The sequence below is a fragment of the Gigantopelta aegis genome, chromosome 8 (assembly GCF_016097555.1).
Source record: "Gigantopelta aegis isolate Gae_Host chromosome 8, Gae_host_genome, whole genome shotgun sequence".
Lineage (NCBI taxonomy): Eukaryota > Metazoa > Mollusca > Gastropoda > Neomphalida > Peltospiridae > Gigantopelta > Gigantopelta aegis.
This window is the reverse complement of record NC_054706.1, coordinates 74,982,439-74,995,619: the sequence shown is the minus strand read 5'-3', so window position 1 is coordinate 74,995,619 and position 13,181 is coordinate 74,982,439. Positions and strand designations below refer to the sequence as shown.

The window sequence follows — 13,181 nt, the reverse complement described above, 5'->3', positions numbered from 1 at the left end:
TAATTGTTAGTGAGAGAATAATCAATGTAACGGTCTTACTCCATGGAGTCGTGGGAGCCGGCACTGGACTGTGAACCAAGTACCTACCAGCCTTATGTCTGATGGCTTAACCACGACACCACTGATGCCGGCACTGGACTGTGAACCAATGTGCACAAAGTGTAGTTTATTTAGTTTATTGTAGATGTCATAGTCCGTTTATTTCAAAATTGGCATAATTATATAACTCCATAATGAATAGTGTTAAACTCATGTAAAATCACATTGTTTTATACCTATACCAAGATGCCATATGTTTTGCAAAAAATCTCAGACTAAATAAAAAGGTATTCTCATCAAATTGCACAGGTTAAAAATCTCTGTTTTTGATATAGGGATGAAGGCAACTGATGGCACAGCCATGTAAGACCCTTTCTTTTAGTCTCCGTGTACTGCATTATCACTAGCTGTACTAACATTTTGTCTGCACTAATTTACTAAAAATGAGATTTAATCTATACAATTTGATGGTATATTGACAGAAATTTTTAATGTAAAAAATACTATGGGAGTTGGTACAGGTCTAAAAATGTATACATATATGCAATATGTCTTTTTATTCATTTATTCAACTTATTTCCATACTTTTATTGAATTAAAGTTCAAGCATGGTGTCCTGGGCGTACACATCAGCTACCTGGGCTGTCTGTCCAAGACAATGGGTTAGTGGTTAATTGTTAGTGAGAGAATAATCAATGTAACGGTCTTACTCCATGGAGTCGTGGGAGCCGGCACTGGACTGTGAACCAAGTACCTACCAGCCTTATGTCTGATGGCTTAACCACGACACCACTGATGCCGGCACTGGACTGTGAACCCTGTACCTACCAGCCTTATGTCTGATGGCTTAACCACGACACCACCGATGCCGGCACTGGGCTGTGAACCAAGTACCTACCAGCCTTATGTCTGATGGCTTAACCACGACACCACCGATGCCGGCACTGGACTGTGAACCAAGTACCTACCAGCCTTATGTCTGATGGCTTAACCACGACACCACCGAGGCCGGCACTGGACTGTGAACCAAGTACCTACCAGCCTTATGTCTGATGGCTTAACCACGACACCACCGAGGCCGGCACTGGACTGTGAACCAAGTACCTACCAGCCTTATGTCTGATGGCTTAACCACGACACCACCGAGGCCGGCACTGGACTGTGAACCAAGTACCTACCAGCCTTATGTCTGATGGCTTAACCACGACACCACCGAGGCCGGCACTGGACTGTGAACCAAGTACCTACCAGCCTTATGTCTGATGGCTTAACCACGACACCACCGAGGCCGGCACTGGACTGTGAACCAAGTACCTACCAGCCTTATGTCTGATGGCTTAACCACGACACCACCGAGGCCGGCACTGGACTGTGAACCAAGTACCTACCAGCCTTATGTCTGATGGCTTAACCACGACACCACCGAGGCCGGCACTGGACTGTGAACCAAGTACCTACCAGCCTTATGTCTGATGGCTTAACCACGACACCACCGAGGCCGGCACTGGACTGTGAACCAAGTACCTACCAGCCTTATGTCTGATGGCTTAACCACGACACCACCGAGGCCGGCACTGGACTGTGAACCAAGTACCTACCAGCCTTATGTCTGATGGCTTAACCACGACACCACCGAGGCCGGCACTGGACTGTGAACCAAGTACCTACCAGCCTTATGTCTGATGGCTTAACCACGACACCACCGAGGCCGGCACTGGACTGTGAACCAAGTACCTACCAGCCTTATGTCTGATGGCTTAACCACGACACCACCGATGCCGGCACTGGACTGTGAACCAAGTACCTACCAGCCTTATGTCTGATGGCTTAACCACGACACCACCGATGCCGGCACTGGACTGTGAACCAAGTACCTACCAGCCTTATGTCTGATGGCTTAACCACGACACCACTGATGCCAATTCATCAGTTACCTTTTCATGAAAATGGACTATATCGCCAAGGGAGATAATTCATCTTTATGCATAATTTTATCATAATCATTATGTCATGTGATAAAATCACAATACTTGAACTCAAAATGGGCTGTTTGTTTGATTAAGAATAGTAACATAAAACACAAAATACACTTTAATTTATTAGAACCATTTATTTTAAAATGAAAATAAAACATGTCACTTAAAATGTAAAACTATAACCAGTGTTGCACAGAGTTACATTTAATAATAAAAAACACACAGAGAAAACATCTTATTCAGCCGCTTTAAGTAGATACTATATGTATTTTACAAATAGTCTCTACAAACTGAAGCATCCAAATATAGTTCTAATAAAATATCTTGTCTGAGTGTATTAATGTGACACAATGGAAGAATCAACATCCATTTATCCACTAATTAAATTGATTTGCTTTTTAACTTAATTCTTTTTATATAAAAAAAGAGATAATTTTATAAGTACTAATTCTTTTTCACATGAAACAAGGAAAATATATATTATTGTACTAAGAAAAATAATTCAATAATAAAAATAATGAAATTATTATACCGGTAATATAAATACATATACAATTAAATTAAATAATGAAAACCCTTACAAACATGACTTTAAAGTAACTAAACGAATATATACAATTATAAGTTTTTAATATCAGATAACCCTCCACAACTAAAAACATTTGAACTTTCAATTTTGGTTTACATTTCATTAAAAATAAAACTTTCTGTTAAAAATGTATCTATTATTTGCTTGTGACATAAAGGACCAAAGTGTTCCATATTAGTGACATCACAACAACAGAGAAAAACATAAGAAAGTACTGTGAATGATTTGCATAAAACAAGATCACAAAATGTTTGCCATTCACACAATTTTCATTTTTACAAACTAATTTAACAGTATATGATTAAGTTTTCCTCCTCGTTATGTGGTCATAAATAACAACTTGAGTGTAACGAGGTGTTTCTATCACAGTGCGAGTAGAGTTGTCTCCCGGGGTGGCCGCCTGCAACACAAAACAGAAAATATTAATAACAGTAATTTATAACTTGTTATATGACTACAGAATTTGTCTATGGAAAACAGCATGGATTTGTCTTTACATAACAAGAATACCACTGAATTAAATGATTCACCGACCATAAAACGTTTGATGCCATATGATGTACATCCGTGGGTGCAACTATAAACCAAGTTTCATTGAACTAAGACTTATAATTTGTGAAAAACTTATCTCAATGTGAAACTTTAATGTGAATCTTTAATACCTATATATTGCCTTTTTACTTCATAAAGGCAAGGCAATAAAAATATCAAAACCATTAGCAGATTCATTGTCATAGCTCTGTACAAGAGACAGTGCTCTAAACAATGCTTTGGTCTCACTACACAGTTCACTTCTGGGTGAGAAATCATTTATCATGGTCCACTATAGTTCCTAATTGTGACATATGTTGTTGTTCACATATTCACTTCTAGTAATTGGGGAAGAAATAAAGCAATTTGTATTTTCAGTGATAAGCCTTCTCGGTGGATTTTGCCAATGTTATTTTGTAATATTGTGCATTGACTTTTTGGGACATGGGTGTATAGCAGAAGAGGTGGCCAGTGTGAATGGGTTTCTGAACCAACTGGTTGTACAGCCAGATGTGGTCATATAACTGAGACGAAAATGTTCTAAATTTTGGAGTGCAGGGCTTGAACTTAAGAATTTATCACCCACAGCAATTAAAAAAACAAATTGTCGTTGATGAAAGGGCCGACCAACGGCAAATTTGAGTTTTAAACCGACTTTTGCAGCAAATAAACTTATCTGAAACGTTATTTTTCTGTATGTACATGTAGTCAAATTTCTTCAATGTATGTCAATAAACTCCAATAAACAAGAATTTATTATAACTGAAATCATGGACTACTAGTATAAGCTAAAATTTAACAGAAGCTGGTGTGTCTGAGACGAAGTTGCTCAAGTTTTCAGTGAATATGACATGAAAATTGTTCTATGGATGACATTAACTTGTACCTACATGTATATAATGTTCTTGCTGGGTAAAAATTAAAGAAGGATGGTCGCGCAGCCCCCACCCCCAAAAAAACACTCAACTGAAAAGCAAAAGAAAAAGAAAAAAAGAAACGTTTCATTACCATATATCGTTGTGTGTTGGTTGACTTTGAGGAACTTGTTGAATGATTACACAGAATGTTTGAAGTTACTAACTTGAGTTGTTTTTCTGTTACAGATAATTAAACATTGAGCATCATTGGTTTCTGGTAATATGGACAACATCAGCTATCGTGCGGTCATCCGCTACTTCGGTCTCAAGGGCTTAACACCCAAGGAGATTCATGAAGACATGGTGGTCACACTAGGGGAGGATGCCCCTTCAGACAGCATGGTGAAGAAGTGTGCTGCTGAATTCAAATGTGGCAGAGAGTCTGGAAGACGACCCCCGTCCGGGAAGGCCAGTCACCGTCACTACACAGGAGACCATTGCCAAGATTCATGACATCATCATGGCTGACAGACGAGTAATGGAGCGTTACATTGCCACTGAGTTGGGCATCTCCCAGGAATGCGTCCATGCAGTCGTCCACAACGAACTTTCAAATGTCCAAGGTGTCAGCACATTGGGTCCCAAAGCTCCTTGCACCTGATCTGAAACGGACTGGGCTCAACATGTCAAGGGAAAATCTTGCCATTTTCGAGGCGGATCCCAACAGTTTTCTTTGGCGATTTGTGACTATGGATGAGACCTGGTTCCATCACTTCCAACAGTTGAAGCAGTGGAAAACCCAGGTTCTCCACCTCCCAAGAAAGCCAAGACTGTGATGTCCAAAGGCAAGGAGATAGCCTCAGTTTTCTGGGATGCAGAAGGAGTGCTGTTGGTGGACCACCTAGACAAGGGTCACACTATCACCGGGGCCTACTATGCTGATCTTCTGAGACAGCTATGGGAGAAAATCAAGCAGATTCGGCATGGAATGCTGACAAGAGGAGTGCCTTTCCACCTGGACAATGATCCAACACACACATCCACAGTGGCCATGGCTGCTATCCAGAAATGTGAATTCAAACTTGTTGAACACCCACCCTATTCTCCTGATTTAGCTCCCTCTGACTACTATCTCATCATGAAAATGATAAAGTCAGTGGTCATCATTTTGCCACAGATGATGATGTTATGTATGCTGTGGACCACTTTCTGAGGGTCCAAAATGGCGCCTTCTATACAGAAGGCATCCGTCTGCTCCATGACCGCTGGACTAAGTGTGTTAAAGGTAGGGTCAACTCAAACAAGAGCCTTATGTGTTGGAAAGATGCATACCCGGACCACCAACACATACCGACACTTTAGCAAATGAAAAACGCGTAATTTTAGAGTTAATAAAAAACCATGATTATTCCTGCTAACTGGGGGCAGCCATTTTGTTTGTACACTATTACGCCTATTGATATGCTACGTTGGAGCAAAAACGACAACCCACGATACCCAAGTGTTAATTTTCTTTTTCTTTGGGACTACGTAATTGGTGAGTTCTGTGGTTTTAGATGGGAAAAGTCTACTTAATCAATAGTTTTACAGAACTATTTACAGTAATAAACCATGTCCATTACGATTTTAGGGGTGACAGGTAATATTCCACAATACCGGTATGTATTTTTGTCTAGACAGCGTCAATTAATTGGCTCGTCTGATTACCAATCAAATACACACCTGCCAATCAGGAATCACAGGTAGAAGCAACTAACAGCATAGACCAATTAACTAAGAAAACACTCCGTGTATCATTTCAGTACGTAGGTTAATGCATGGGCAAAACATTGTTAATTGTTTCGACTTGTTGTGTAGCCACTTTGACAATGGTATTTTATTTTGTATTGAAAAACAATATATATAGTGCTGGATATACTTATTGCTGGCTTACTGGGATGTGTATTATTACAAAACATTGCAATGTATGACTATTTATCATCCCGCAAAAACCAGGTAGATTGTGGTTCTCTAGTTCTAAGGCTCATTCCTGATGTGACGCGTTAAGTATTACGTAACCACCAGCTTGCCAGAGGGCGTACTCACTGAGATGGTACAAAATGGCTGCGCCCGTTATATATAATAGCCGTCACATTTAACCGTTTTATTAATTAACTATACGATTATGCGTGTTGATATTAAGCAATAATGTGCATTATATATCGTTGAATATGCATACCAGACCAAATGCCTTAATTGTCCTCTTCTTTAATGTTGAAAAATGACTGTATTTGATTTTCTAAAACTGACTCCTTCTACCTTAGGCCATGAACTTATCAATCACACCTCGTAATATTTTATAAGGAATTGCTGAATAAACAAATGACAGTAAGTAAAAATCATCAGCGACGACCAATTAAATCTGCAAATGAGGTTAAAATATTAGACACGAGTTAGTGGACACAAAAGACAGAATGACAGTTTTTATCATGTGATAAAGATGGTGCCGAATAAGTGGGATTTTTTTCAATTGGAGATTGCCAAAACAATAAAAATAAAATGTTTTCATTGCTAAAATAAAATATAACTTTTATTTGTGTATCAAACATACAAATGGATACTGGTATGGGACACAACAGAGGCTGTTAAAAAATAGTGTTAAATTACGTTACGGTAACTGCTGTAAGCTACTGAAGTTTTTCATCAGTTGCACTTACATACACAACGCGGCTTATTTCCTTTGATGTCCAGTGTGAAGACTGATCGATGTTTTTCAGTGTGAAAAAAAAGAAGAAAAGTGCATCGGAGCTGGGTGCTGTAAATTATAACAAATGGGGCTGCCAAACATCAAAAGGGGCAGCATAACACGAAAGCGAGGAGGCAAAATGCAGTGAGAATGTATATTATACGACAACACATGGTACGCGCATGACTAAATATAGTTCCATTGCGTGGTACTAAATAGACGCCCATTAACTCCAACCAGTGTTAAATACTGGCAGATAATGTTCATACATGAGCTTTACCGATGGCAGTCATTTGTATCCGACGGCACAAAAGTGCCATCAGTGACGCCCCCAACCGACGGCAGTTTATATGTTAAGTTCGAGCCCTGGGAGTGAATACAAATGCTTTTATAATGTATGTTTGCAATGGTGTATGTTGTTAGTGCCAACAAGAATTCATTCTGTTGGCTATCTTCATTTGAAGTTGGGCAATTTAACATGGATTTCAATGGCAGATAACACCTGTGTTGTGTGATCTTTGTACACCAAAATGACACATTTGTTAATTCATTGTTTAGATAAATTAATTCTGAATGCAAATCCATTTAAGTATCAAAGCTTAGTATCCACAGGTCTTAAGCAAGTTGTCTGTACCATAAAGGACTTGTATAATTAACATGCTTTAGTGAATGTACATGTCTATGCTTTATGACTTTCTTGTAATAAAAATAACAAACCTTTGGGTCAACATTAATGATTTTCCTGTCTCGTTTATTCTTGAAAAGCAAGCCTGATGCATTTTCAGCAATAACTTGATAGTTGGGCGTCGGACTGGATGTAGATGTCTGGGTCTCCCAGTTGTAGAAACTGAAATAAAATACAGGAAATCTTCCATCACCATAGCAACCATAGTCATTACAATGATGATCACACTATCCAGGGCTCTAAAGATACGATGATAAACACTGTGCCGAAAATAAATACATCCATCTTAGTGTTAAACCAATTCATTTCAGAATTCCTCAAAATCAATCTGATTAAAATTAGCTCTACTGGTCTCACCAGCGGATCTAACAGCATTGCATGGACTCCCATGTCCAGGTGACATTTCATCTATAAATAACAATTTAAATCTCGACCAATTACACTTTGCCTGCTATAACGTTATTTGGGATCATACAAATTCTAAAAATATCGGTCGAGACTATTTATGCAATAGGCAAACTTGTTGGTCTATTTCAATATTTTGTTTTTCGTGCTGAAACGAATTTTATATAAAATTTTATATTTAAATTAGTTTCCGGCATACTTCGTAATTCACCCGAATTATTTCATATACCCTCGGCAAAATCCCGAATGTTTTCAAATTCTTTTCAAATCACTGACATGATTTTGCAAGTAAGTTTTTGATTGGTCGAATGAAAGGTCAACTGGACATGAGCTCCAACGGGCTGCTAATTTTAATTAGATTGTCCTGAAATATTAAGCCTTAATTAGCTCATAGTAACTCAAAATACATATTTCAATATCTCCAACCCTTAAGCAGATGTCAGTGATTAGATATAACCATACGAAGTTTCTCTAACAATGCCCCTTCAAATAATATCAATAAAACATTAATTTGAGGTCAATGACCATGATACCAAATTGAAGTAGCATAAAGTACACACACACACACACACACACACACAGAAATGAGCAACTGTTTTAAGCTTTACCTTAAATCTAAAGGTCTAGGTAGCAAGCGCTTTCTACTGGTGAAGTACGGCTCAAAATCTTCAGTTTTCAGTCGGTGGGCGTAGTCAATGTAACCAGAAATCTCCTGACCTCTCGCATTCTTATCCCTCACAAAAATAATTGTCTGAAAATAGTAGTATTATGGACTGAAGACATTTCTGATTTAAGAACAAAACTCATTATTAAATTTAAAATCTTGTTTAACAAGATGAATTTTATAGTAAAACTAGATCAATTATGTAAAATATACACATCAACTTAATGATGCAGACTCCACCATGAAACAAACTGAGTGGAGTGATTAATGGCTCCCCTAACAGATTATGGAGAACCATTTAAAATATTACCCTATTGATAACATATAAATTCACATGCTAAGGGGAGAGAAAAATTACTCTCCTCGAACTAGTCTCAGGGGAGTGATAGTGATAGCTACCCTTAAATGGTGAGGTTTGTGATGACAAAAAACAAGAAAAATAAACTTAAATGAAATACTGTATACAGTTGGAGGGCTGAAGTTTACTGGAGATTACTAAGTCTGGATCAACAAGATCATGCTGTATCTGGTTTATTATTGCATTGAAGAAACAAAACTTACAGTCATTTTACCACTCCGGTTTGCTTCCTCCCTCTGTGCCAAGGCTTTCAAAAACGGATCTTTCAACTCCTTTCCTGAACTGGCTAATGTTCTAGACAAAAAAAAAAAAAATACCAGAATGCAGAACTAAAATACATTATCTAGCAATATTCCAATCTCCACACTGACCATTTACCAAATGATTTCAGTAGCTTTATTCACTAGACAATGTTAGTTTAGGTGGATATGGTATTCAGTTGAAATATAATTAATGAAGCAAAACTGACTTTTTTTAACATGAGTAACCTTACTTTTGTTGACTGCGTTTTGACAGTCTGCTGGCTTCAGCTGCTTGTTTTCTTGCTTCAAACTCTTCCCGTTTCAGAACTTCCCCACTCCCTCTGTACCCAAGTTCAACCAACTGTCTTGCCAATTCTTCATCCTGCAATTGTAAAAAAAATCTCATGTTAAATGACATTTTTGTAAGCATGATTTTTTTTTAATCTACTTTCACTAAATTAACATAAGGGAAGTAACTCCGCCTTTTATTTTCATTCGGAAAACGTCGGCTAATTTTGGTTTCCGTGAATGTAACAGGCCGAATTGTTCCGACTGTTTAACGTCTACTGAAGTGAGAAATGTGGGATATATTGTTAAAAAAAGCACATGGAGTTTATAAAATGATATGTTATTATAATGTTTATTGTCATCGTAATGACTACGAAGTGTATTGCCACTGATCCAACAGGCTGTGTACTGAAATTCAGTGTTGCCATATTATATAAAACTATCCAATTTAGTCATAATAACGCCTCAGACTTGTAAAATGTCTTCCCACTAGATTACATAATGCAACTATGACAAGTCTGAAGTGCCAGATTCTGGCCCAGAGTTGATAGCGATACTCACGGTGTTAAAATAACATTTCACAGCAAGACAACGAAAATACCAATTAGCTATACAAAGAATACTTGTATCCGGTAGTTTTGTCACTTTAACAGATTATTTTTGTACAATTAATAAAGGTTGTGTTTGACATAAAGTTACTCATGGAAATGGGTATAATTATGGTATATTTCACAAAACGTTAGTAATGAGGTTTTACTGATGATTAGTGGAAATACAATGTTTATTGCATTGTTATAATGATTTTAAATAAGTACCATCCCACTGTTCCTCATCATAGTAAAAACTGAATATTAATTTATAAGATTTATATAAATTTGTCTTAGGTACTTAGGTACACAAACCACAAATCAGTGGTAGAAATTAGGAAATATTTTCACTGGCCCGGAGACTAGTAGCTGAGGAAAGTTACTAGTCCCCAGGAAAAATCATTAACAAAAACAGAATACGTTTTCCCTACTTTGATGATACATCCCTAACACAATCCTGTTATAATCATAATGAAAAACTTGTTGACAAAAAAACTGCTTTTATAACTGACAAAATTATAAGTATATGCATAATTTTTACAGAAGGAACAGGTCAACATCTAAATTATTATTACTGTTATTAATTATTTACTATTAATATTACTATTATTGGCACACCCCCACATATGCCATTTCCAGGTAGTAATTTATGACTCCGGTATTGACACACGATAACTTAACTGCATCGATAATACATAATACATAGTAAGACTGTCTGCCTAAAGTTTTTATATTACCACAAAAACACCACAACCAAATACCTCGAGGTAGTAAAGATCAAGTGAATTTATCTGCGAATCTAAAAAGTCTTCGTATGTGTTGAATTCAGTGACAATATTGTCACTGCCACTTGGAACCTCTTCGTCCATTGGAAAAAAAATAATTTTGTTTACATCGGCCGCATCACTCTCAGGAAATGTTACCGCATAGAGATATAACACCAGAGTAATTTTAAACACTGACTTAAACATCTAATCAATGTAGTTCTAAAACATTTTAGTGTACCATATCAATATATTCATTGAGTTTTAATTGTTTATAATTTGTGGTTTGGATTGTACAAATGAATAAATACAAAAATTAAAACTTGTGTATTCATACACCAATCTCTCTGGCAACGACTCGAAGACCCGAGTATCAAGAAAAGTTAAGATTCTGTTTATTGTAGATTCTGTGCTAATATATTCCTCACACACACTTGTAAATATTACGTCTCCTAATACCTTATTACAATGTGAGCTGAATATTTTATCTTGTATAATTTATTATTTGCTTTTGAATATAATTAAATACCATTTTCATGTTTAGTGCCAATTGTGTAAAAAAAAGTTTCTTCGGTTTTCTTTGAAGTTTGGGATTTTGCCGACAAGATATTACCTAAACTGTCAAGGTAATGTGAAAGGAATAGGTATGCACAAATATTTACCATGTACTTATATCATATTTGAGGCCTGATATGTTTGCAGGCCTACTATGCATATTTTCCAGAATATTCCAGGCAAAATGCCAATATAAGCAATGATGATCAGTTCAGTGTGGAAAGGATGGTTAACATATAATTGAATGAAAAATAATCATAATAAATCTGCCACGTGTTTTATATAAAAATATATTGCAAGTGTCTCAGTGGCGTACCTAGGGTATGGCCGATATGGCATGTGCCCTGGGCGCTATTCGAAGTGGGGTGGGGTAGGGTGCCACTGAGCAGTTTTTATTAAAGTCAGATGTTATCTAAAAGATGGGTGTCATATATTTGGACAGGAGTGTAAATTCAGTGCTTGCCATAGGCGCTATTTTCCATAGATACGCCACTGAAGTGTCTTCAGTTACGATTATGTTGCCCACAAATTAGAAGTAGTAATACATTTATACATTTTGCTGATTAATTTTGTTTCATAGATTAGATTGTAGGGCGCTAGAATGATTGTGACATTGGAGCCGTGGACTAGCAATTTTGAGGGCCACAAAGTGGCCCGAATTTGCTAGGGGGATTCGGGGTCATGTTCACCCCGGAAAATTGTGAAATGTAGATACTCAGAAAACTATTTTAATAGCTTCTGAACATTATAAATAATATTTGATTGTGATAGAATGTGTTGCTATTTTATATAAAAAGAAATGCAGATTATATAGTAAAACATTCAGGAGTGTTTAGTAACATTATTTTTTTTTAAAGTTTATAAATGCATTCAGGACACACCACTGGAAGGTGCCAATTCTTTCCATGACCCATGTTTTTTGGGGTTTTTTTGGTATGTTTTTTTTTTTTTTAATGAGGGTGTGTCTCTGATGATGTCTCAGATATGCCATTTATGGGTGTGTTTTTTGCATTACCAGTACTCAGAATTCGTGACCACAGCAATATTTCACGCGAACCACTGTTCTGTTCGCGTGTCGGTTACGCAAAATAAAATTTACGCGAACCGCAAATTGGTTACGCCATGACCTGTAGACGTTCAGAAATTAAAACTTGTAAACTTCACGATTACAGGACGTTTATTCAAGCAGACATGCTACTAGTATTCAGACAAATGTTTTAGGCTGAATTTTAGATACTTGATGCGCAGCAAACCAGTAAACAATGTTATATTGCAACAGTTGTAATTTGCAACCAGTCTAAAGTAAATGTTCAGTATAGAGTCGAGCCAAACGTTTTAAAGAAATATGCTCAAACCGCTGGGGACGGCTAAATTATCTGCTGCTATTTTATCTCTTAAGGAATATTTGTAGACATAATATTGGATTGCCTATAATTTTACATATGATAAAAACAGTTTTAACATATCCAGGAATCCAAAAGTGTCACAAAAATTGAAAAATACTAACATCGCATAATGAGCTTTAAAAAACAAACATTTGGAACGTCACTGTAGTATAGAAGTACCATTGATAAAGTGAAAGCCACTGCAAAACGAAAAAAAAGAATCCCTCCAAATGATTATGTATCTATTTCAAAGGCGTAGTGCCCATTACACACAGTAGGCAGGCTGGTAATGCGAAAACAAAATCCGGGAATAGGTCGAGGCTGTCTGTAATTGTTCTATAAAATATCCTCTTAAAATTTACTCGAAAAAAAAAAGAGGCTCAGAATGCATCTACATTGGTCCTGAGTTTCAGAATTTTCACAGGGGGAGGCCCCCCGAATCCCCCTGTTCAGGCACGCCTTTGGTGTGTGTAATGCTAAAATTATTTCTGGCTACGGTACCCTGTATTGTTAACTTTACCAAGCATTAAA

The 13,181-nt window shown here is 37.1% G+C and overlaps 2 protein-coding genes across 3 annotated transcripts in view; one reads left to right on the top strand and one right to left on the bottom strand.

Moving 5' to 3' along the window:
* Positions 1-2,134: 2,134 nt before the first annotated feature.
* Positions 2,135-10,859, bottom strand: LOC121379875 (cilia- and flagella-associated protein 299-like). The gene is made up of 6 exons (XM_041508534.1): positions 10,708-10,859; positions 9,323-9,453; positions 9,033-9,123; positions 8,416-8,558; positions 7,435-7,564; positions 2,135-3,004 (listed from the first exon to the last, which is right to left on the bottom strand). Exons 1-6 carry the CDS (start codon positions 10,813-10,815, stop codon positions 2,906-2,908), a joined length of 702 nt encoding a protein of 233 aa, XP_041364468.1. The 5' UTR covers positions 10,816-10,859; the 3' UTR covers positions 2,135-2,905.
* Positions 10,860-11,164: 305 nt separating this feature from the next.
* LOC121378849 (golgin subfamily A member 6-like protein 6) overlaps positions 11,165-13,181 on the top strand; it is a 57,077-nt gene continuing 55,060 nt past the window's right edge. For both annotated transcript variants that reach the window (XR_005958768.1, XM_041507190.1), the window contains exon 1: positions 11,165-11,336. The gene's annotated coding sequence lies outside the window, so the exon portion shown is untranslated. The remainder of the gene's footprint in view (positions 11,337-13,181) is intronic.